The following is a 22,295-nucleotide window of genomic DNA, read 5'->3' as shown; positions in this document are numbered from 1 at the left end:
GAGCTCCTGTTGCTCGGTCCCTGCTCCTGCCAACCTAGCAGTTCGAAAGCACGTCAAAGTGCAAGTAGATAAATAGGTACCACTACGGTGGGAAGGTAAACGGCGTTTCCATGCACTGCTCTGGTTCGCCAGAAGCGGCTTAGTCCTGCTGGCCACATGACCCGGAAGCTGTACGCTGGCTCCCTTGGCCAATAAAGCGAGATGAGCGCCGCAACCCCAGAGTCGGTCACGACTGGACCTAATGGTCAGGGGTCCCTTTACCTTTACAGAAACCCTACATGAGACATTCAGGAGTCAAGCTGTATTTCCAGTAGGGCTTTATTCCGGTTGCAGTCTTGCATCATCATCAAGCAGTCTTCTTACATCCAGGAATCAGCACACACATACACATACAGGGGAGAAGCCAGCGTAGGGGAGTCAACCATATCTCTTTATGCTGCTGAGTCAGCATTTCTGCTTAGCGGAGAGTGATAACTCTGATACCCACAACAATCCAACACCGTTCTCTCTGTTCCCACTCCCTAATAAACTTGCTTAGAAAGGAAAAGGAAACACACCAAAAGAGCTTTAATTTTTCATTCTTTCTTTTTCTCCCTTTCTTTTTGCTAGGGGCAGGAATCTGAACAGTAATCACAAAGGCCCTGCGACCGCATATATCCTTCTTTCTTAGCCTACCTTTCCTGCAGCAGGAAGCCCAAGATTGACAGTACCTATTTGCGAATGGTCAGAGGTAGGGGGAGCACATAATACAGGGATTGAAGATTTCAGGTTTCCCTACTGCAAAATTTGGATTACCTTGACACAGAATGTTAATTAAAAATGGTAATAGGTGGCTCTATAAGAGAACTTTTGCTCCGGCAAAAGGTAGAACATTTATTCTGGGAAAGCAAGGTGCAAAACCTGGTAGGTGCTTGAAAGAGCATGCTCTCCCACAAAAATGTTTCCTCTGCAAAATTGGCTGACATGAATTGGGAGATTTTCCTAATCACGATTTAAATCACTAGTCCGTAAGACTTGATTTAAATCTTTTTTTTTTTACAGAAAGACTCATTCTTGCTGGTATAATCTTAACATTTACAACCAGATGAAGGTTTCATTTTTGGAATAATAAATTTTCAGAGTAGTTTTACAGTTATATCAAAAATTTCTGATTTGGTTATACTATTAGAAATACATAGACCAATAATTATGAAATTATTGTGAGGTTTGATAAGTTAACTGTTTATATTTGGACAACTTTTCTGCTGTACTTTATTGGAAGGAGAAAAATAATCATTTCCTTAACAATTTAAACAATGTATTTAACTAAAACAATAACATTATAGCATATGTATCCATGTTTGTTCACTGATGTGGTCAAACAATTTTTTTAAAAAAAACTTAGACTGAGTTTTAGTACACATGAAAAACTTAAACAAATCCTTATTTCCTGATGAATAGCCTTTAGACTATAGTGTAACATAAATAGAAGATTATCTTTAGAAAGATTTCCCCCCCCAAAAGCATTTTAAAAATCTGATTGAAATAAAAAAAAATCTGATTAAAATTTTAAAAATCTGATTTTTTAAAAATCATTTATTTTTATCCACCCTGCCTCAAAGTGTTGTTACAAACAGATATTAATAAAAATAATAACAACTGCATTGTTCTCCCAAACCTCTTGTCTAGAAATGAAGAGACTGCAAGAGCTGTGGACTGAAGTCGGAACACTGAGCTTTATTCTTCTACATATCATTCTTCAAAGACGTGATAAAATACTGCACTCAGAAATAAAAGTTACACAGTTTCCAGATACGCTGTACAAAATGTTTCACGTTCGCACAGCATGGGCAAATAATAAACATATTTACAGGGGACGGGCCTTGATCCTTCACCATGAACAGCAACTGTGGCTGATGGAACACTTCTAAGGCATCACATGCACAGGTGCATCCAGATGTTGCTTAGGAGGATAGAATCGAGCTGATGTGGGGGGACTAAGCCTTGATCCTAAAGAAACTTTACCTGAAAGCTGGCTGATAAGAGAACTGACAGCTTCCTATAAGAGGGGAACGATGGCTGGGCCCCAGAGAACCTCAGCCTTCAACGCTGGATTCTTGGCTCAACGTCCGTTTGCTCCATCGGAGAGTATCCGCGAAGGATCCGTGTACTTTGCAGTAAGCAAGTAAAATAGAGCAGGTGCCGGCACCAAAGCCAGCAGGGGCAAGTCTTGGTAGACGTTGTTCAGCTTGGAGATGGAGATGATCCCGTAGGCGTGCAGGAGCCAGTGGCTGAACAGAACAATGAGCCTTTTCTTCCTGACAAGGAGATCCTTGAAAGTCTTGTAAAACAGGAGATAAGATGTTGCCGTTAGTTTTTACACAGGTGTCATCTGAGGCTAACGCAGAGATTTCAGAAAGGGGCAGAATGAAATCAAGGTGCCTTCTGAAGCCTCTCCTTTTATCTTGTCTCTCGGTGGAGAGAGCTATCTGAACTAAGCCGTTCTTAGTTTCTCTCTTTATCATATTTTTGAGAGAGCTCTGAGGAAGGGAATGGCACAATTGCAGGTGCCACATAATACCCGTTCCGCATTTGTAATAATTTGGTCTTTTCGTGTGGTAGCACCTACACTTTGGAACTCCCTGCCCATTGCCATCAGGCAGGCCCCTTCACTGTGCTCCTTTTGGCACCTGCTAAAAATTTTGGGACGCGGGTGGTGCTGTGGGTTAAACCACAGAGCCTAGGACTTGCTGATCAGAAGGTCAGCGTTTCGAATCCCCGCAACAGGGTGAGCTCCCGTTGCTCGGTCCCTGCTCCTGCCAACCTAGCAGCTCGAAAGCACGTCAAAGTGCAAGTAGATAAATAGGCACCGCTCCGGTGGGAAGGTAAACAGCGTTTCCGTGCACTGCTCTGGTTCACCAGAAGCAGCTTAGTCATGCTGGCCACATGACCCGGAAGCTGTACGCCGGCTCCCTCGGCCAATAAAGCGAGATGAGCGCCGCAACCCCGAGTCGGTCACGACTGGACCTAATGGTCAGGGGTCCCTTTACCTTTACCTAATAATATTTTTGTCCAGACAAGCGTTCCCATATCTTTAGAAAGTTGGCACAAGTTTTAATCCACTGCTGTTTCAACTTTTAAAAAGTTTTAGATCTTAATTAAGTTTTCATACTGATAATTTTATCCTTTTCCATGAACTGCTTTGAGGGTTTTCTTTTGACAATCAAGGGGTGTACAAATTTTACGAAACAAACAAACCCCTAACTGGAAAGGCAGGAGAGGGTCCACTGTTCATTATTCTCTCTGAAGGAGGGGAAGCAGGCACACACATTCCCCAATATCAACCCATCCTCTTTAGCACTAACAGTTGCTGCTCTCCTTTAAAAGAAGCCACTAAGCAGCTGCAGCAGTTACAGATGCCTTTGCTTAAGCCCTTTTCCATAGCAGCATCCTGCTGGTGGAAGGCTCATTCCTCAAGAGACCCACCTGATAGCAACCCTCTTTTCATTTTGGCACCATGTGTAAGATTATTATTTTGTCGTTCACTCTTTATTTGCATTTGCTGTTTTAATAATTGGTGCAACCCCACCCAGAAATCCTTGGCTAAAGATTAAAATAGTCGGGCGACATCAGGCAGGGAACAGGTTCTTTGAAAAGCCAGGCAATAATACTGACGAGGAAGGATTCTTATGCAATAACTACGGCTGCTTTTCCTCCTGACTGTATGAGATGGTAACCAGCTAGTTCGTAAGCCTCTCCTGATATGCTAACTGTTCAGAATGCTGATCAGAGCCCCCTCCCCAATCTAAACAAGAAGAGAGCTTATCTCCCTCTCCGGTGTAGAACGTGTGAACAAAGACTTTAGCTGTCTCAGGCTTTTGAAGATAAAACAATTAAAGAATGGCAAGATAGACCTCTTTGCCAACCTAGGGTGGGTGTGGGAGAGTGGAATCCCTGGCGGAATAGCCCAAGGAATTTCAATCACTTATTGCTGACCATTTCCTCTGTTTTCCATTTTCTCCCTTCAGTTGTAGGTCACTTTTTAAAAAGTATATATTTTAAAATGAAACAGTGTTTTACTTACATCTACTTCGGAAGCTGACAGATACACAACCAGGGTGACGAGAGATAACACTATGATGATATAAGGGAAAGCATAGTCTGGAAGAAAACAGTTGTACGTTACATTGGCCCACCAACACAGTTTTACCGCGCCAGTCACGCAAGAAGCTATAAATAGTTGTTATGGGGTGCAATCCTGAGCATGCCTACTCAAAAGTAAGTCGCACTGAGTTCTATCAGCCTGACTTTACCCACTGCCAGAGTGGGGGGAAAGGTTGGATAGAAATAGATATAATAAAATTCTGTATCCTTGTAGTAACCAAAAGTGAGTGGTATGAACAGTGCTCAGCTCACAGGGTGAAATGGTCCTTAGGCAGCTGCCACACTCAGACACTCAAATCCTGCTTTAATAATCCAGGGTAGGTATGAGCTATGGTTAACAGCTTCCAAACATGCCAGATTAAACTGAAAAATAGCTTCCAATTGTGGCTTGTTTGGAAGTCATTAACCGCAGTTCTTGGTTTGCATGTTAGGTGCAACTACCTGGTTTGTTCCACCAGTTGTGCAGAGGGGAAAGTGAGGGGGTGGAAAATCACGATGACTTACAGAGCAAGCCGCCTCCAACTGCTTGAAGCACAGTTAGGATCGGGAAGAAGTAGAGAGCTGCGTAAATGCTCTTAAATCGATCAGACTTCCCTAGCCCACAAGCAATCTTCTTCACCAAAAGGGGCCGAAGCATCATCATCAACACCAAACAAAAGGCATAGTATATAAATACAATGGTGTAGCTGGAAGAGAGAATTGTTTATTTCAGACCACAGTAGTGCCAAAAACTTCACACCTCACTCAATATGGTCAATAAACACAAGACACATATATGCCACAAGTTCTATACCTCCCCCCCCCATTATGCAAAATCCTTGCTATGATGCTGTTTCTTCACATCAACACTGTCTCCTACTTCCTTACGCCCTCCTGGCCCACAAATCCAGGCCCTGGAGATCTTGTACCTCAAGTCATGGCAATCTGCATAATTTCCTCTTTATCTTATTTCCTATCCTTATTCTCCCTCCAGCACGAATGCACAGTAGTGTCTTATTCCCATTCATTTTCTTCCATTGCCCTGGAGAGTCATGTGAGCCATGAGCGACAGGGAGGGAAGGGCTTAACCATTCCTCTTGGTCGTAGGCATGTCCACCATGTCAAAGTATGGCTTACTGGCACAGCTTAAATGTGTTTGCTCCCAGAGAGGAGATCACACCTGCTTTTTCTTTTCCTGGTCCCTTTAGCTCAGCATGGCACAGCAGCTAAGCCAAGAACAAAATTTGGCTACAGGTTGTGGTTATGGAGGGGAGAACTTAACCACAGTTGGGATGGCGTTAGATTGAAGCTCTAAAGGTCTCTGGTTTGATCTTGGGTTTCGGGAACAGTTGGGGGTTGAACTAGATGATTATTGGGATCCCTTCCAGCTGTACAATTCCATGATTCCTCTGAGCATGATCCCACATTCAGATGACATGCTAACCCGGACCTTGGCTTACTTGCAGCATGGAGCTGAAATGACCAAGGAGGAGCAAAGCAGATTCAATTTCCTCCCCAGGAGCCGATGCGTTCATTCTAAGCCATGGTTTGACCTAGCAAATATGGGCAGAGTAGTAAAAAAGACACTGCAACTATATAAGGGTGGGAGTAATCCCCATCAATAGGGCTTGCTTCTAAGTAAGCATGCATAGATCAAGACACCAAGATTACCTGTCTGGGAACAGCTGCTAAGAGGTAGGGATTTTTACAAAACAATTGCAATCTCACAGACAAGGCCACAGAAAAGATACTCACAGAGGGTAGACTGCTTCGTGGGTACAATGAATAGTGGTAATGTAATCAGGACTCGGGTTGTAGAGCATGGTGTACCAGTCAGAAAGCATCACCACCTTGCAGGAGCGGATATGCAAGGAGCCCAGGGGGTCGCTTACAAGCAGAGTAACGATGGCTGCCACGCTGCATTCGATTAAAGCAGTGATGTGCTGGAACAGAGCACTGGAGCTGGAAAGAGGGAAAAGAAGGAATCAAAATCAGTACAGGTAATTTGTATCTTGTTAGACTTGTACAATTGTAGCTTTGAGTGGGTGGGAGAGAATAAATAAAAGAAGAGCAGAAGAAACCCACTCCATTTACTTATTCCCACCGTCTCACCCATGCAGAACTCTGATCATGGGGATACCCAGCTTTGGGAAGGCAGCACAAAGGCTCTGGAAGCATCCCAGAGCCCTCTCACTACCCTCCCAAAGCCAGGTAAGCGAGACACCCAGATTAGGGAAGGAGGCGTGAGGGCTCTGTCAGCATCCTAGAGCCCTTGTGCTGCCTTCCCAAAGCCAGGTTAGCAGTCCTCCAACTTGCAGTGTAGTTGGTTCCCCCCCCCCAGCGCCTTCAATAGCAAGGTAAGCGCACCTTTAGATTCAAAAGTTACATTCGGTTTCTTGTTTGAAACAGGGCTTAGGAAACATTTACCTCTTTTTCCCTGAATACCATTCAATGAAGAACCAATGCAAAATCAGAGGAAGCATTGCCATAAAGCCAAGGTAAAGCCAATCGTAGCGTTCTGGAGATCCCATACATGGCCGACAAATTTTGTGAGCATCTGTCCTTTGCCCTCTTGGACACACCTGGAGAGTTTAATCACATATTGTTTTATAAAGATATCTATTAACGTTTTGCACACACACAAAATGGCTTGGGAAAGGGATGCAGACAAATGAACAGGACTGAATAATGTGCTGTATTTGAAGGACAAGCAGTTTCGTTGAGCCCAAGATGTGCTCAGGCCATCCTTTCCCGAGCCAAACCCACTAATGGTTGGATAATAGCAGCTAAAACATTATACTGCGCCAGCTTCAAATACTCATGTCTTTTCACGATCCTCTACTTACCCCACAATCGCCATGAATTTCAGTCCCATTTATAAATTCCGCTGTTCTTCCACAATAAAGCCCAAGGCAATCTGGCTGAATATCTACAACTTATACAAAAGATAGAAAGGCCAAAAGAGTGGCAGATACTTGTAAGCTAATAACAGTTTGCACACTTGAAAAAAGAGACATTGCACATACTTTTGTAAACCAAAAATCTGTTAATAATGTTAATAATTATAATGTTTTATTATTTATTATTATCTTTAACAATAATAATAAATACATTTAAAAAATAAAAATAACAGTTTGCACACAAATACCTTCAAACATCTTGCTTTACTAGCTTTCAGTTAGCTTTTGCCCCCTAATCACGGAACGCAGAACCAGGTAAACAGACATGCAACAGCTTCCACATTAAAACTATTTCAACATCAGAGAGCTCAGAGAAAGGGAATGTTTAGAAGTGCTGTCATCTGACACAGAAATTCAGACATCGTTGGGAGGGGGTCTATCTACAGGAAAAGGGGAGAGAAGCCTGGGCCATAAAAGATGTTTCTTTACAGCCTTGATACCCTACCCTTATGGGCTTCTTATGGGATTATAATTTGTTGTCGTCCTCACCGCCGCCAATTATTACTATTCCTGTTGCTGCAAGAGCAGCCCCCCCCCCATGTTGCTGAACTGCAACTCCCATCATCCACAGCCATTCGCTGTGCCAGCTGACGAGTTGGAATGCTAAATCTAAAAGGCCACAGGTTCCCCTCCAGGAACTTAGAACTCAGCCTGTCCCAACCTCGGTTCCCCTGATGCTGGTGGGACTTCTGTCCCCCTGGCCAGCAGGACCAGGGCTGAGGGATGAGGGGAATTGTAGCATCTCTCCCCTGTTGAGGGCAACGCTTCCTCGCTTTAGCCCACGAAAGCTGACATGCAAAAAATATCTCTTCCCCTCCCCTATAACATTATATAAAGAATTATATTTATATTATCTACCTATCCAGCTATGCTTTTAGGATATTGGAAGGCTGCTTGCTTTTGCAGCTAAGAAACCGGCCTGGTCAGCTGCCCAGCAGGAAGAAACAGCCCCTCTCACCTGGGGAAAGGTAATAAACTCAGCACCCAAAACTCACCCATCTCCACCTATTCACCCCCAAAATCATCCGGGTTCTTGACAGCTAACCGGGCAGCAACAGCGGCTGGCTTTGCGTCACTTCCTCTCAGGTTCCTCCAGTCCTCGTTGATTGGTTTGTCGGCTTCACATAGCCACGCCCCCGATAGGCGTGGCGGTCGCGTTCGGGACCTCCTCTGGGTGGTGAGCGGGGCGTGGCTCGGACTAAGTTCCTCTCTTCATTGGGCACTGAGACTGAACGGGGAGGGGGCGTGGCCTATTGTGTTCGGCTTTCTCATAGTAGAGCTAGAAAAATGAAGAGCGGCGCACGGCGTGAGTTTCAAGGAAGCTGCCACTCTATAGACGCACTGGGGCCGCCGCTCTTTCCCGCAGCATTTCTATGAGGAGAACGCCGCCTACTTTGCATGGATGCCTTAAGACGTGATTTCTCAGTAAGCAGGCAGGTCCTAGATCCTTGTTAAATTCTTCATTTATAAGCTGTTTAAGGAATCCAGCTGTGGTAATAGTTTTTTTAAAAAACGAGATATAATTTTTTTCATATAAATAAATTAAATAGACGCCACGGCGTCAGAAGAAAAATGGGCGAAGCATATGGAAGCGAACCCGGAAGTACCACAAAAAAATTCAATGAGGTGTGTGACTCTACAATCTCTCTATGTTTACGCCGCCTGCATCTTTGCTGCCTTTGCCCCGCTGACCAATCCTGGACAGGCGAACCTGAACAGCCCGTCGCAATAGGCTTTAAACGAGCACACCCTTCAACCAATGCCCGTTCGGTGCGCGGCATTGGGCAGGGACGGTCGCCTTCTCTCACCAATCCCGGGCGTGCACCTCTGACAGGCTTAGCCAAGGGCCCATAAACGGACCGGCTCTCCCCGCCCTTCCTCTCTCTCCCTCAGCCAATGGCTGCTCGGAGGGCGGGGCCTGGGCGGGTGGCGTCCGTTACAAACCAGCGTGAGGTAAAAAACCGTTCAACGGCCATGGCGTCGCTTGAGGCCCGAGCTGGGGCCTCCCGGCCTCTCCCTCCCCGCGCGCCCGGCTCCCCCGTTTTCCTCACGGTGGAGATGCAGGCGGGCGGGGAGCCGCTGCGGGTGGTTCCTCTGGGCGGCCTGGGCCCCTTGGAGCCCCCCCGGGACCTTCCCCTGCTTGCCCGCCGCCGCCTCCTCCTGCAGCGCCCGGAGCTGGACGCGGCCCGGCGGCTGCTGATGCACGAGCCCCGCGGGCACCGCGACATGTACGGGGCGGCGCTGGTGCCCAGCGAGCTGCCGGGCGCCGCCTTCGGGGCTCTCTTCGTGCACAACGAGGGCGGCAGCGCCATGTGCGGCCACGCCGTCCTTTGCCTCGCCCGCTTCGCCCTCGACTACGGGCTCTGCCCGCCGCCGCCTCCGGGACCCGACCAGGCCGCCGCCGTCGTCATCCACTGCCCCTGCGGGCCCGTCACCGCCTTCGCCACCTGGGACGGCCAGCGCAGCGGCAGCCGAGTCCGCTTCCACAGCGTCGCCGCCTTCGCCGCCGCCACCGGTAGGGGGCAGCGCTGCCGCCTGGACTGTCCCGTCTTTTCCATGTCAAACGCTGCGTCCTGTATGGGCATCTCTCTCTGCCAAGTTAGGTGAAATATACTCGGAGTCGAGAGTGGATTTAATGCTCTTTATTCAGCTCATAGTGGTGAGGAGGAATGGGAGCTCTCCCAGAATGACTTATATACATTATTTACACAATGGGCCCCACGTGATTGGCTAATTCTGGGATTCTACTGTAGGCCAATCAGGTTGCGGATTCCCTTCCACCCGGAGCTGGATTGGGTGGCTCCTGTGGACCAATAAGACTGCTGCATTCTGGATCCTATTCAACTCAGTACATAACATTAGGGATCCTCTCCAAAGGCATGTGTGTGAAACATAGAATCATAGGATCTTATGAGCTGGAAGGGACCCCCAGGGGCAGTGCCAGATTTACTTACAAGCTAAACAAACTACAGCTTAGGGCCCCACTCTCTTGGGAGCCCCAAAAAAATTTAAAGGGGGAAAAACTGGATGTGCATTTCCAAAATATAAGATAAAAAACATAAAATAAAACCTACATACAGCAACAGTGGCAAATGGTTTTAGATACCTATTAGGTCCATAAATTACCATATAGCATATATTCAACATATATTGTAGGGCGATCAAATGTCTTGGCCATTTGTTCTGTCATATTTATTGGCTACTAGGTACATCTGCATTGGCCACATTTTCACATAACCAAACCAAATAGTGTTATTTGTTTTATTTATTTATTAAATTTATAGCCCACCCTCTGTGCCAAAGGTATGAAGCACTTAACTACTTTTTTATCGCACTGAGTGGAGATGGAGATCCAGCATCGTTTTCTTCTTGCAGGAAGCAGCAAGTTAATTGCACAATGCATAAAATAACAAACTTAGTTGGTCTCTAAGGTGCTACTAGAAGGAATTTTTTAATTTTGTTTCGACTACGGAAGTCCCAACACGGCTACGTACCTGTAACATAAAATGACAATTAGCTTTAGTTTAATGGGATCCTCTTTTTTTTTTTACCACATTTTCTCCTAAATTCTGACTGCACAGTCCCATAACTGGTAGGAGAAATTTAGAATGAACTTCTTATTTAGTTCCCAGGTGTGGGGAGAATCTAAATGAAGTCATGAATTCTCTCATGGTCTGTATAGTTCCGCAGTAGCAAATGACTTGCCTCCACTTAAGACTTCAAATAAAAGTTTGGTTTCCCCAAGGAATCTTGAAAGCTATAGTTCTGTGAAGGCGGGTGTGGGCAGGAACCTCTAATATAATTCTTGGTATCCTCTCTAAAGTTAAAATTCCCAGGATCCTTTTTGGGAAACCACAGTAGTTCAATTTTAACTGATAACAAGCCTCATAAATGTGTAGGTTTGCACAAAAAGTAGGTGTCAGGTCAGGTGTGGAGGAATATGCTTTTTATTATTCTGACCCTGCATGCTAGGTAATTGACAAGTATGACTAACCTTCTTTTCTGCTATTCCCCAGGCTCTAACTTTGCATCTTGGAAAGAACACCTATCCGCACGACACTTCCTTTCATGAATGTTCTAGTGAGCTGTACGTTTTGTTGTCTGAGACACTAAGTTTGCAGTTTATTTTTAAAAATAAATAACACCCCCCTATTTGCCCAGTGCATGCTCAGTGAAATCATGCTCTGTAGTCATGCAGTGTTTATCATTGGTTGGAAAAGAAAAGGGAGAGGAATGAAATGGACTTTGCTACAGAAGAGAGTAACTGGCTGGAACCTTGAACAGGAGCTCTCCTGGTAGGAGGCAAGGATATATTGGGCCAGATTCAACTAAATAGTTGTGCTACTGGAAACCAGCACAGCAGGGCTTCCCCCTGATCTTCTGCATGCCCTCTGTGTCCCCATCAGCTCTTGCGGGTAGGGAGAACCCCAGAACAACACGGCAGGGGGTGGGGGGGAAGCGGAGATCATTCCATATAGCAAGCAATGCTTGCACAGACAGAACAATTGTAATAGCACGATGTTGTTCCACTTGTTTCAAATAATAGTCTTTAAGTTACTGGGGGATCCTAATTGTTTCTGTGTCTGTTGTGCTGCCTGAAAAAGAAGTCTATGTTAATTTACAGGATGGTAAAAATGTTCTGATGACTGGTGCTCAATTAATTACTCTTAAGGAGCAGACCTAACTATAGGAAGCCATAATTTAAACTGGTTTAAACTAAGCTGGCATAAATCACTCCTATTCCAAGCTGTTCAGTAACAAGGCTACTAACTGCCTGAATTGGCCTAAGCCTGGTAGAGGAAAGACGAGCCTTTATAGAGATTGATATATTCCACCGTTTTTCCAGGGTAAATTCTGCTGGTTGCCAGATTAGGATACAGTCCCCCTGATATAAGTCCCCCTGTCCGGTCACTCCCCCAGAACACCCTTTCTTCAGGGTTTTTGCTGCTATAGGTCTCAGCCAGCTGTGCTGTCCTGAGCGAGTTATGCTGGCATCTCTCAGGCTGAGCTGGAATGTGCTTATGCCAGCATAGGCTGGTTGAACCAGATACCTCGCTCATCCCAGCAGATCTGGGGTTTGCATTGCTCCCTTAGTCTTTAGTTACCAGACTGCTTTTCAGCATTCTTAACTGATATTACTGTCACCATAATAGGTAGATAGGCACTGTTGTTTGGGGTGAGCGGATGTCAGAACAGATTACAGAGGGGAAACGTGAATTATTTGCAGTAATGCCTTGTCCTTTTTTTTATTATTAGATTTAACCGTTGATGTTCCTGGCTATGGAAAAGTAGTTGTGGATGTTGGATATGGCGGCACTTTCTATGCATTTGTCAGTGCTGATCGATTGGGACTTGATCTTTCTTCTTCAAGGATTAGGGATCTAGTAGATGCAGCATCTGCAGTAACTGAAGCAGTAAAGGCTCAGGTATAGTCAGATTTTTCTGTATTGTACAATATAATATATTTTTAAATAAATCTATGAGTTAAATGTCTTTAAATTACTAATCTACTTGTTCATATATTGCCTATATTATTTGTAACGTAAAACAAAAGAAAACCAGTGTTGTTATGCCTCTTCAAGTTCACTTGGAAGCAAGTCTTCCTTGCCATATATTACTAAGTTACTGTTTACAAGCCTGATTTGCAGACTGCATAATATTGTGAATGAGGTTTCTCTCTTCCAAATGGAGCTGATACAAATCATGCATTGATTGTTAAAAAATATCAAACTCCTGTTTTTTTGTGGGCAGCTAATCTTTTTCCATAATGTTGTCAATATAACATATACATTATTTTGTTAGACAGAAATCACTTTGACTAGCTTTGTCTTAGAAACAGATTTATACAGTCTTGTCCACTCTTGAGTATCTAAAAGTCGTTTGCTGTTCATATAGTGAGATGCTTTGGAGCAGCTGAGAGTGGGAACTGGGGTGTTCAGTGCTAGGGAGAAGGTGGTGTGTGTGTGTGTGAAATCCAAGAAAAGTCTCCAGCAGAAACTGAACTGTGATATCCTCAATGATAATTCCATGGAAGCTGCTGTTTTCTCATTGGGAGGTTACTGAAAATAAGTGCAGCAGCCTCCTAACATCTGAGCCAGTGTGGTGTAGTGGTTAAGAGCGGTGGACTCGTAATCTGGGGAACCGGGTTCGATTCCCTGCTCCTCCACATGCAGCTGCTGGGAGACCTTGGGACAGTCACACTTCTCTGAAGTCTCTCAGCCCCACTCACCTCACAGAGTGTTTGTTGTGGGGGAGGAAGGGAAAGGAGAATGTTAGCCGCTTTGAGACTCCTTAAAGGGAGTGAAAGGTGGGATATCAAACCCAAAACTCTACAAACTTGGCCTCAAGGCATATTGTAAGGACCTGGACCAGGGGTAGCCAACATGGCACCCTTTAGATGTTTTGGACTGCAGTTACGATCATTGTTGACCATTGGCTTTGCTAGCTAGGAGCAATGGGACCTAGATGGTTTCAGTACTACAAAGAGACTGTCAATTCCTTCTCCTGAGCTGCACATCCTCTTAATAATAATACTAGATGAGCACATGGTCTGTGAGGTCCTTATTATAGTGCTATTTTGTTGCATTTATCTGATGCCATTTTCTGTTTTCTTCTAGTTCAAAGTTCACCATCCTGAGATTGAAGACACGGCTTTCATTTATGGGACTATCCTGACAGATGGGAAAGATGCATTTAGTGATGAACCAACAAGCAACATATGTGTGTTTGCAGATGCACAGGTAGAGAATACTGTGCAAGAGAAGTTCCACCTTGCCCCTTTTCATCACAGGGGTTCCCAATTTGTATTTGTAGTAGAGAAAAGGAAAAGGCAGCATATCTGTAGGATGCTCAATTCTGCATTCCTTGCTGTATACATTCTGAGAGACTCTAGGAGCTGTATAGAGCTAGGAACGTAGAACTGAGTAACAAAGTCCAAGATCTGATTGACAAATTAAGTGAATCAAGAAAGAAACGAAATGTTTCCCGGCCTGACAAATTGACCCAGATTATGCTTGATGGGGAAATGTATCTACCATCTTGGCCAGGAAAAAAGAAAGACTTGGCTTCTGTTGTGGAGCTAGGCAACTTCCAACTTTTTGCACCAGGTCAGTGAGGAACTCGTCCTTTTTAAAATTCTCCCATATATACAGAACTCCCCATGTGCCTTTTGGACTGTATCTGTAGGTTTTCCCCTCCGTGTCAAATAATGGGTCAAATAGGTGTTGTTTACTTTTTATAGTACATGGAAGATGGATCTCCCTCAGGAGGTTCTGCACTCTTCCATGGAGGTTTCTAAGCAGAGGCTGGATGGCCACCTGTCATGGATGCTTTAGCTGAGTTTCTTTCATTGCAGGGGGTTGGACTAGAAAGATGACCCTTGGGGTTCCTTTCAGCTCCATGATTCTATGCTTTTCTGCTTCAACAATATTTCATTATGTTCCTATCATTCTATGTAATTGTACAAACAAAATATTTAAAGAGCTACCTTTCTACCAATAGGACGGGGAGGGGGCATGGGCATAGCCAGGGTTTTTGTTAGGGGGGCAGGTTTTTGTTAGGGTGGGCAGAACCTCAGATTTGTATTGATTTTTCATTATTGAGGGAGGGCAATTGTCCCCTGCCCCCCCTTGGCTACGCCCATGGGGAGAGACAGGAAAGAAAGTCAGAAGGGGGCCACAGTCAGAAAAAGGTTGGGAAAATTTGTTCTAGGTAGCTTTTAAGTTTCTGGGTGCACATGCCCACTTTCTCTCTTTAATATTGAATAGTATAATTCAGGCACGTGCACCTTTTAAAAAAGTAAAAGTCGTTAATTACATTTGTTGCATTCCTGAATGATGCAGCTAAAACACGTCTGCTTCTCTCTAAACTAGGTTGACCGAAGTCCTACCGGGTCGGGTGTGACAGCTCGCATTGCTCTACAATACCATAAAGGACTCATTCAGCTGAACCAGACCAGGACCTTCAGAAGCAGTACAACTGGTTCCCTGTTCACTGGAAAAGCAATAAAGGCAAGCTCCAAACATTTATCTTTGGTAATTTAGAAAAATAAAAAGTATGTGATGGACTGGTGGCTTTGCTGTGCCCTGGGTCTTGTTTAGTGGGATAGCTTGAATTCTTCCAACATTCACAGCAGGGTTACTTCAATTGTGGATCAAATGCTCTCAGCAAGCCAAGAAAAACTGATCTTGTTATAAGATCATGATGCCATTATATTAATTAGGACCAAATGATTAATGGTTTTCATTAATTTTAGTAAATCGTCTCACTTTTGCTTAAAACATAATGTAAACAATTTAAGCCTTAAATACTGGCTTTATATTCTGTTCTGTTCTTTCATTGTCACTTTAGTTTAGATGTATGCATCATCACATGTATTCAGATGCTGCCTACAAAAGTTTGTGCTGTAAGTAAACCAGTGTATTTTTCCTAATTAATCTGAAGCATTTTCTTTTGACCCAGGAAACCAAATGTGGCGACCACAATGCTGTTATTGTAGAAGTCTCTGGAGAATCCTTTTATACTGGAATGTCAACCTTCACTTTTGAGGAGGAGGACCCACTGAAATACGGTTTCTTTCTTAAGTGACTGTGCTACTATACTGCTTCCAATAACCCTGTTTACTTTGATATTTTGCTTTCTTTTTATTTTGCTTTCTTTTAATTGCTGGCATTACCCTCTATCTTACTGGTGATTAAGGCTCTCATTCAGTTTCACCAAAGTGGTTCTGAAGCTCCTTTTTCTGTACATAAAATGTAATAGGAGATAGTGTGGCACTATGACTTAAGACTGTGAAGTAGCAGGTTCATTTGATTGCCTTAGGTAGGCCCTACTAAGTCTACGCCCTCCCCATCTTCAGTAGGGAGATGATAATACTGACATGCTTTACAAAGTTGTTGTAAAGATTACCAATATACATATATAAATGCTTATTCCTGTTACTAGCAGTAGGCTGGTCAAGACTGATAAGCAGGAAAGGGATGGCGGTTTCTTCCCCTTTCTCCAACCCCACAGGCTCACTCACCTGGTCTGGTCATTTTGGTATTAAAAGTGCTACAGAATTTGTATGTAACATTTCTTAGACCTTTTTGATGGCTGTTATGTCTCTTCATGCTGCTTTCATTGCCAGACTTCTTTAACCTTTACTGTAATGCTGCAGTGCAGGTACAAATGTGTGAATGCAATACTTTAACATTTCCCTTCTTTGTGTGAAGTTCCTGGGATATCAACAGGCACCTGATTAAAGAACAGGTTATAAGTAATTTCCTGTAACGGACTCTAGCAATAAGTCAAGCTCTGGAATCCTGATTCTCAAAAGAGGAAGGAGGTATGACTTCCGCACCACAAGCTTCATTTAAAGTATGCTTTAGTTTAACATTTAAATTTATCAGTATTTTAGTTAATATTTTGTATTGTCTTATGTAAAACCACTTAGGGCTTTTTGTTTTTAAGTGGAATACTAAGCATGCTGCAGCCCCACCTTGTAAAACAAATTAAAGAATTATGTTGTCATACTATGCTTTCTGAATTATGGTGCTGGAGGAGACTCTTGAGAGTCCCATGGACTGCAAGAAGATCAAACCTATCCATTCTTAAGGAAATCAGCCCTGAGTGCTCACTGGAAGGACAGATCCTGAAGCTGAGGCTCCAATACTTTGGCCACCTCATGAGAAGAGAAGACTCCCTGGAAAAGACCCTGATGTTGGGAAAGATGGAGGGCACAAGGAGAAGGGGACGACAGAGGACGAGATGGTTGGACAGTGTTCTCAAAGCTACCAGCATGAGTTTGACCAAACTGCGGGAGGCAGTGGAAGACAAGAGTGCCTGGCGTGCTCTGGTCCATGGGGTCACGAACAGTCGGACACGACTAAACAACAACAACACTATGCTTTCTATCTATAATAAAAATTTAAACATTGCCTCCTTAAGAGTTGTTAAGGGCAACTGATTTAGGTTGTGACCTTCGTTGGAGGCAAAAATAGTTTGGTTTGAAAATAGTATGCTGCACCCATTCTTACCTAGGGTGTCCTGCTGTACATCTGGTTAAATAGATTTTTGCAGGTTTCTCTGAATACCCAAAAAACCTGTTTAAGAAGGAACAGCTGAGACATACACCTTTATCATTGCATTGTTTGGTACTTCATCAGGATAGCATCTTCCCAAGTGTGGGTTGCATGAATTATTCAGAACACTTTGAAGTCTTCGGCTTGAGAAAATCCTTTGTACCCAAAGTGTTGGAATAGTTTCATTGACCTCAGAGCCCTGTTTAATTAATAGCAAACCTGCTCAGCCACATGTCCTTATGATGACTATCATTGGATTTCTGAGCTGTGTGCCATGGCAAGTAAAAGTTGAGGGACTGTTTGGCTTAGAACAGGAGTGGGGAACCTGCTGCTGTTGCTGAACTGCAGCTCCCATCATTCTAGCTGTTGTCTGCGTGGGAAAAGTGGGGGGCCCTGGCAAACTGCACATGGAGACTGGCAGTTCCAGTTGTGCAACGGTAAGAAAAAAGCTGCACTGCTTTAACTTGCCTCTTCACAAAACACTGCATTTAGTCACCCAGGGCTGAGTGGAGACTGTGCTACAGCGGTGGTGAATCCCAGGCCTGGAGGCCAAAATGTGTCCCTGCACTCCTATGTATCTGGCCATTGGGACTGTTGGCAGCCTCCAGCCTCTCCCCAGACTGCACCCCTTGTGGGCCCTGCTCTGCACTCTCCTCAAGTTCTTTTTGGGTTGTAGTGTGCCTCTTGCTTCCCTGGACAAAGAAATGAGTGTGCGTGCATGAAAATCTTGATGTATGTGGCTGGACTTGGCCTAGCCTACTAAACAAAAGCTATTAGAGTCCAAACAAAAGTTAGGAATCACATCCCTTGGTCTGCCCCCCGACCCCTCACTCACATGGTTATTGAAGGCACTTGGATGAAGCAATGGCCTTGCTCCATCTAGTTCTTGTGTGTCACCTTTCTCCAAGGTCTGCAAGAACGAATGCTTTTCCTAGCAGAGAGGGAAGCTGATGGCGAGGCTTCCCTCCTTTTCCATGTGTCGGGGGCTGTTTATTCTTGAGCCTCTTAACAGGTGGCAACTTGAAACAGTGCAGGAGCACTTTAAAATCTCCGCCCTGCCTGCTGCAAACTTCTCCTTTCTCGCCCATCCGCAAGGATCTGCACGCTTGACCCCTGCGCGCTTGCCTGGCACAGCAAACGCCCCCTCCCTCGCGATGCGCAGAAATCCAAAAAGATGCCGCAACGGGTGAGAAGCTGCGCTGTTGGGAAGCAGCTCTTGAAGGAAGCAGCCGTCCAGGAAGAAATGCATGGACCCGTCCGCACGGCGGCAGAAAAGAAGGGGCCAGAAGGGCGTTTGGGGCGGGCGGGGGAGAGAATGGGGTAGTCGCGGCTGCCGGCTTCTCCGGCGTGTGCGCCATCGTGGTTTCCCGGGGCAACCGACTGCGGAGACGTCAGCGACTCCCCGAGCCCCCGAAGGTTTCTCTGCCACGCGGAAGAGAGCGAGAGATGTGCCGGGCGCGCAGCGAGCGCCGAAGCAATCCCGCGCCTCTGCGGCAAGCGGAGGCTGCGCCACCCAAGGAGCCGCCGCCACCGCGTCCCCGCCAGGCGCCCCCTTCCCCTCCGACGAGGAGGCCGGGCAACGATCCCAAAGGCCGGCGCCTCCAGCTGTCTTTCGCGCCGGTGGCCAGACCAGACGCGCCGGTGAGGAGCAGAGGGCAGAGTCCCCAGATGGAGCTTTGCGCCCGGGGCTCTCCAAGTGCGCCTTAAGTCACCCCCGGGACCTCGGGCCGGCCGGAGCGCGCCTCTCTCGCTTCACGGAGCCGCCGGTCTCCCTCTCGGGGCCGGGAAGGCGCCTGGCCATGGAGGGATCCGCGCTGCTGCTCCTGATCAACGGCTCGGCGCCGGGGCGCAACGAGAGCGGCGGCGGCGGCGGCCAGGTGCCTGTGCCGGAGGCCCCGTCGGAGGTGGACGCGGCGTGGGGCTGGTCCGGGGCGTCGCTGGCGTCGCAGGCGCTGCTGCTGCTGCTGATCTTCGCGCTGTCGGCGCTGGGCAACGGCGCCGTGGTGGTGGTGATCGCGCGGCACCGGCCTCTGCGCACGGTCACCAACGCCTTCGTGCTGTCGCTGTCGCTGTCGGAGCTGCTGGGCGCCGCGCTGTGCCTGCCGCCCGCCTTGGCCAGCCTGCTCAGCGGGCGCCCCCACGGGGCTTGGCTCTTCGGGCCGCGCCTCTGCCTGGCCAGCGCCGCAGCGCACGCCGGCCTGGGCATCGCCGCCACGCTCACCATGGCGCTGCTCTCCTTCGACCGCTACTGCGCCATCGTGCGCCAGCCCAGGCGCAAAATGGGCCGTCGGAGGGCCGCGCAGCTCCTGGCCGCCGTCTGGCTGGCCGCGCTGGGCTTCTCGGGGCCCTGGTACCTGCTGGGCCGGAGGGAAGACGAGGAAGAGGAGGAGGAAGCGGGGCCCGAGGCCTACCACTGCATGTATGCCCTGCCCTGGGGGTCCTCGAGCCTGGGGCCCCCCTACGGCGCCGCACTGATCGTCCTGTGCTACCTGCTGCCCTTCGCCCTCATGTGCTTCTGCCACTACAACATCTGCCGCGCAGTACGGCGCTCGGAGAGCAGGGTGCGCCCCCTCACCACCTACGGGCACCTGCTGCGCTACTACGGCGAGATGCGGACAGCCACCACGGTCCTCATCATGATCGTCTCCATCATCTGCTGCTGGGGGCCCTACTGCGTCCTGGGCCTGGCCGCTGCCACGGGGCATGTCTCCTTCTCGCCCGCCGTGGACACTGTGGCCTGCTGGATGGCCTGGGCCAACGGAGCCATCAACCCCCTCATCTACGCCGCCCGGAACCCCAACATCGCCATGCTGCTCGGGCGCAACCGGGAAGGGGGGTACAGGACGAGGGGCAACGTGGCTGCGGTGGCGCTGGCTGCCACCCAAGGCCGCCGCCTGGAGGGCAAGAGCCGGGCGGAGCGGTACGCCAGCCATGGGAGTGGAGGCACTGTGGGGAGCACCCTCACCTCCTCCAGCCCGGCCAGCGGAGGGGAATTGGGGGTGTGGGCCTGCAGGAACCCGGCGCTGCTCTTCTGCCGGGATGGGTGGCCGGACACTGCTTCCGAAGGTGGCTTGCAGCAAGGAAAAACGGGTGCTGCCGATACCAGCCTGTGAAACATTGTCGGGGTGGACCAGAGTTGGCCTAATGGCTAGGCCAGGAAAGCCAAGCGCTCAGAAGCCTCATCATCACAACTGGAACATTGTTACAGAGACTGGAAGCATGTGCTGTGAATCAAAGGCGCCACTGTGAATCCTGTGTCTTTTTTTGAAACCCAGGACTTTCCCAATCAGTCTCTGGGCTCATCCACTCTTTATCTTGCCCTGTGCCTAGAAAACATGGGTCCGAGCAGATTTCGAGGCATGGGCCTGGGCAAACATCAATCTGGAGAAAGCCCAAATTGCCATTTGCTCCGACTTCGCTCTAAAGAGCATTTCCCCCCCTGGAAGCAGGTGGGAGAAGCAGCAGGAAGAGGGAGTCTGGACAAGCTCATATATTCCCATGGCAGATCTGTAAAATCGCTGCAGCTGTTGCAAGAAAGGGGGTGTGGGTGCTGCTTCTTTCCATGTCCTTGGGACATGGGAATTAAAAGGTGTATACGAAACTGGCTGAGCCTCATCAGGAGCCCAGCACTGAGCTGAAGGAACAGAAAGTGAGCAGAGTTTGCTTGAGGGAACCGAGGGCCACATGCGACTCTCCTGGCCCTCAGCTCAGGAAATTATGCCCCTCGCTGACCTTGCTGTGACACCTCATGAAGTCCTTCTCCCTGGGTGAGGCAGGTCCTTGATGATTGTTAAGGTGTTTAGGGAATTTTTTAATGTTTGATGTTTATTCTGTTGCAAGCCCCCCAGAGTGGCAGGGGAAACCCAGCCAGTTGGGTGGGGTATAAATAATAAATTATGGAGGTAAGAGAGGTAAGAGAGAAAGGGGGTGTGTGTTTGTGTGCAGGGGCAAAACGAGGCTTTATTTCACCCAGTTCAAAGATCCCGTTTGACTCCCCCCCGCCATGCACATTTGTGTACACAAACACATAGGCTGGGGACCTTCAAGGGTGACCCCCAGGAGGTATCACCAGGGACAAAAAACCTGGCTAGACACCACCACCCCGGCAGCAATGAGCGAGAGCACCAAGCTGTTTGAATAGCAAGCGTGGAAGGTTTGAGCACAGCCTCCCCCAACTTGGCACATTAAAACATCTTACATTAAAAAGACCAGAAAGAAGAGCATTGCAAAGGGGCTGGTTCCCTCTTGGGCTGCTCTGGTGCTCCTTAGGGATCTGTTGTGCCAGTCTCTGCACCCCCCCCTCATTTTTTTGCAATCACAAGAGGCACTAGGTGTGGAGACAGGCACTTCTGCTAGTGTCCTTGTTGCATTAGCAGGTGAGGTTGTCACTTGTGACTTGCAGGATGTCCCATTCTCGTCACAGCTGACCTGTTTCAGTGCTTATCACCCCCACTGCCCTACAAAAAACATGAACCTTTTGCATCCCCCTTCCATGGATGATGGGGCTATCCATGGCTGCTAGCTACAATGGCTCTATGTCCCCATGCCACCGCTGGAGGCAGTATGACTCTAAAGGCCAGCTGCTGGGAATTGCAGCTGGGCAGTGTGCTGTTGCAATCAGGTCTTGCTTGCAAGCTTCCTGTGGCCATCCGTCTGGCAGCCGTAAGAATCAAGTGCTGGCCTCTTGGCCTCAAACAGCAGGGCTCTCACAATATTCAGCACACTTAGGAGAAAAGCAGAAGCCCCAGCTGCACCCCCTGAACATTTGGGGGTTGGATTTAAAAAGAAGGTGGCGGATCTGTATTTCGGCCATGTGAGCCTAGGTGCGTGGGGCTGTGGTTCAGGTGAAAGCTGGGACTCCAAAGCCCATGATCCATTCTGCCAGTGCCGTGGCGCCAAGGACACAGCTGGCGGAGAAGTTATTTCCATGTGTTCCCCAGAGGCCTTAACTGAACTGTTTGCCCTACTCTGTGTGAAATTGTTACAAATACAAAGACCCTCTATGTATATATCATCTTTTGTAAGTGTGATGTTACCTTATTTCACGAGAGAAGAAATAAAGCAGGTGCTTGGGGGTCCTGCCGCCCCCCCCCGGCAAAGGAGCACAAAGTATTTCCTTCCAACAGGGAATAGGGAACATTTTCCATCCTGG

At 47.4% G+C, this 22,295-nt stretch overlaps 4 protein-coding genes across 12 annotated transcripts in view; 3 read left to right on the top strand and 1 right to left on the bottom strand.

The window, feature by feature from the left end:
* The window catches only part of LOC128418451 (coiled-coil domain-containing protein 175-like), a 36,003-nt gene extending 34,211 nt beyond the window's left edge, over positions 1 to 1,792 (top strand). For all 4 annotated transcript variants that reach the window (XM_053398246.1, XM_053398177.1, XM_053398337.1 and 1 more), the window contains 2 exons: positions 610 to 730; positions 1,669 to 1,792. In XM_053398246.1, the coding sequence (XP_053254221.1) occupies positions 610 to 630 (21 nt within the window). In that variant the 3' untranslated portion in view covers positions 631 to 730; positions 1,669 to 1,792. The remainder of the gene's footprint in view (positions 1 to 609; positions 731 to 1,668) is intronic.
* Positions 1,793 to 1,892: 100 nt separating this feature from the next.
* JKAMP (JNK1/MAPK8 associated membrane protein) lies at positions 1,893 to 8,355 on the bottom strand. 5 transcript variants are annotated; one of them, XM_053398851.1, is made up of 8 exons: positions 8,078 to 8,100; positions 7,271 to 7,370; positions 6,969 to 7,057; positions 6,550 to 6,704; positions 5,878 to 6,084; positions 4,648 to 4,829; positions 4,064 to 4,140; positions 1,893 to 2,320 (listed from the first exon to the last, which is right to left on the bottom strand). In XM_053398851.1, the coding sequence occupies exons 2-8, from the start codon at positions 7,278 to 7,280 to the stop codon at positions 2,102 to 2,104; spliced, it is 939 nt and encodes a 312-aa protein (XP_053254826.1). In that variant the 5' UTR covers positions 7,281 to 7,370; positions 8,078 to 8,100; the 3' UTR covers positions 1,893 to 2,101. The 5 variants fall into 5 exon arrangements, with proteins under 5 accessions (XP_053254826.1, XP_053254989.1, XP_053254909.1 ...); XM_053399014.1 differs by having other exon boundaries at positions 6,969 to 7,051; positions 8,078 to 8,098; XM_053398934.1 differs by lacking the exon at positions 7,271 to 7,370 and having other exon boundaries at positions 8,078 to 8,355.
* A 686-nt stretch (positions 8,356 to 9,041) lies between these two features.
* L3HYPDH (trans-L-3-hydroxyproline dehydratase) lies at positions 9,042 to 15,709 on the top strand. Of its 2 annotated transcripts, none has more exons than XM_053398725.1 (5): positions 9,042 to 9,597; positions 12,339 to 12,508; positions 13,700 to 13,822; positions 14,954 to 15,091; positions 15,543 to 15,709. In XM_053398725.1, the coding sequence occupies exons 1-5, from the start codon at positions 9,057 to 9,059 to the stop codon at positions 15,666 to 15,668; spliced, it is 1,098 nt and encodes a 365-aa protein (XP_053254700.1). In that variant the 5' UTR covers positions 9,042 to 9,056; the 3' UTR covers positions 15,669 to 15,709. The 2 variants fall into 2 exon arrangements, with proteins under 2 accessions (XP_053254700.1, XP_053254623.1); XM_053398648.1 differs by having other exon boundaries at positions 14,954 to 15,096; positions 15,548 to 15,709.
* Positions 15,710 to 18,390: 2,681 nt separating this feature from the next.
* Positions 18,391 to 20,964, top strand: GPR135 (G protein-coupled receptor 135). The gene has a single exon (XM_053366258.1). The coding sequence runs from the start codon at positions 18,391 to 18,393 to the stop codon at positions 20,254 to 20,256; it is 1,866 nt and encodes a 621-aa protein (XP_053222233.1). The 3' UTR covers positions 20,257 to 20,964.
* The last annotated feature ends 1,331 nt before the right edge of the window (positions 20,965 to 22,295 follow it).

This window comes from Podarcis raffonei, chromosome 1 (genome assembly GCF_027172205.1).
Source record: "Podarcis raffonei isolate rPodRaf1 chromosome 1, rPodRaf1.pri, whole genome shotgun sequence".
Classification (NCBI taxonomy): domain Eukaryota; kingdom Metazoa; phylum Chordata; class Lepidosauria; order Squamata; family Lacertidae; genus Podarcis; species Podarcis raffonei.
Note: the sequence above shows the minus strand (reverse complement) of the source record. Positions and strands in the feature narration are given on the sequence as shown.

Bases quoted from the DNA above. Each gene is read 5' to 3' on its own strand.
- JKAMP (XM_053398851.1), bottom strand. The intron at 4,830-5,877 runs GTGAGTATCTTT...TCTCTCTTCCAG, and splicing joins CACGAAGCAGTCTACCCTCT to CTACACCATTGTATTTATAT. The intron at 2,321-4,063 runs GTAAGTAAAACA...CTGTTTTACAAG, and splicing joins TGTCAGCTTCCGAAGTAGAT to ACTTTCAAGGATCTCCTTGT.
- L3HYPDH (XM_053398725.1), top strand. From the start codon at position 9,057: ATGGCGTCGCTTGAGGCCCGAGCTGGGGCCTCCCGGCCTCTCCCTCCC. The intron at 9,598-12,338 runs GTAGGGGGCAGC...TTTTATTATTAG, and splicing joins CGCCTTCGCCGCCGCCACCG to ATTTAACCGTTGATGTTCCT. The intron at 12,509-13,699 runs GTATAGTCAGAT...GTTTTCTTCTAG, and splicing joins CTGAAGCAGTAAAGGCTCAG to TTCAAAGTTCACCATCCTGA.
- GPR135 (XM_053366258.1), top strand. From the start codon at position 18,391: ATGGACCCGTCCGCACGGCGGCAGAAAAGAAGGGGCCAGAAGGGCGTT.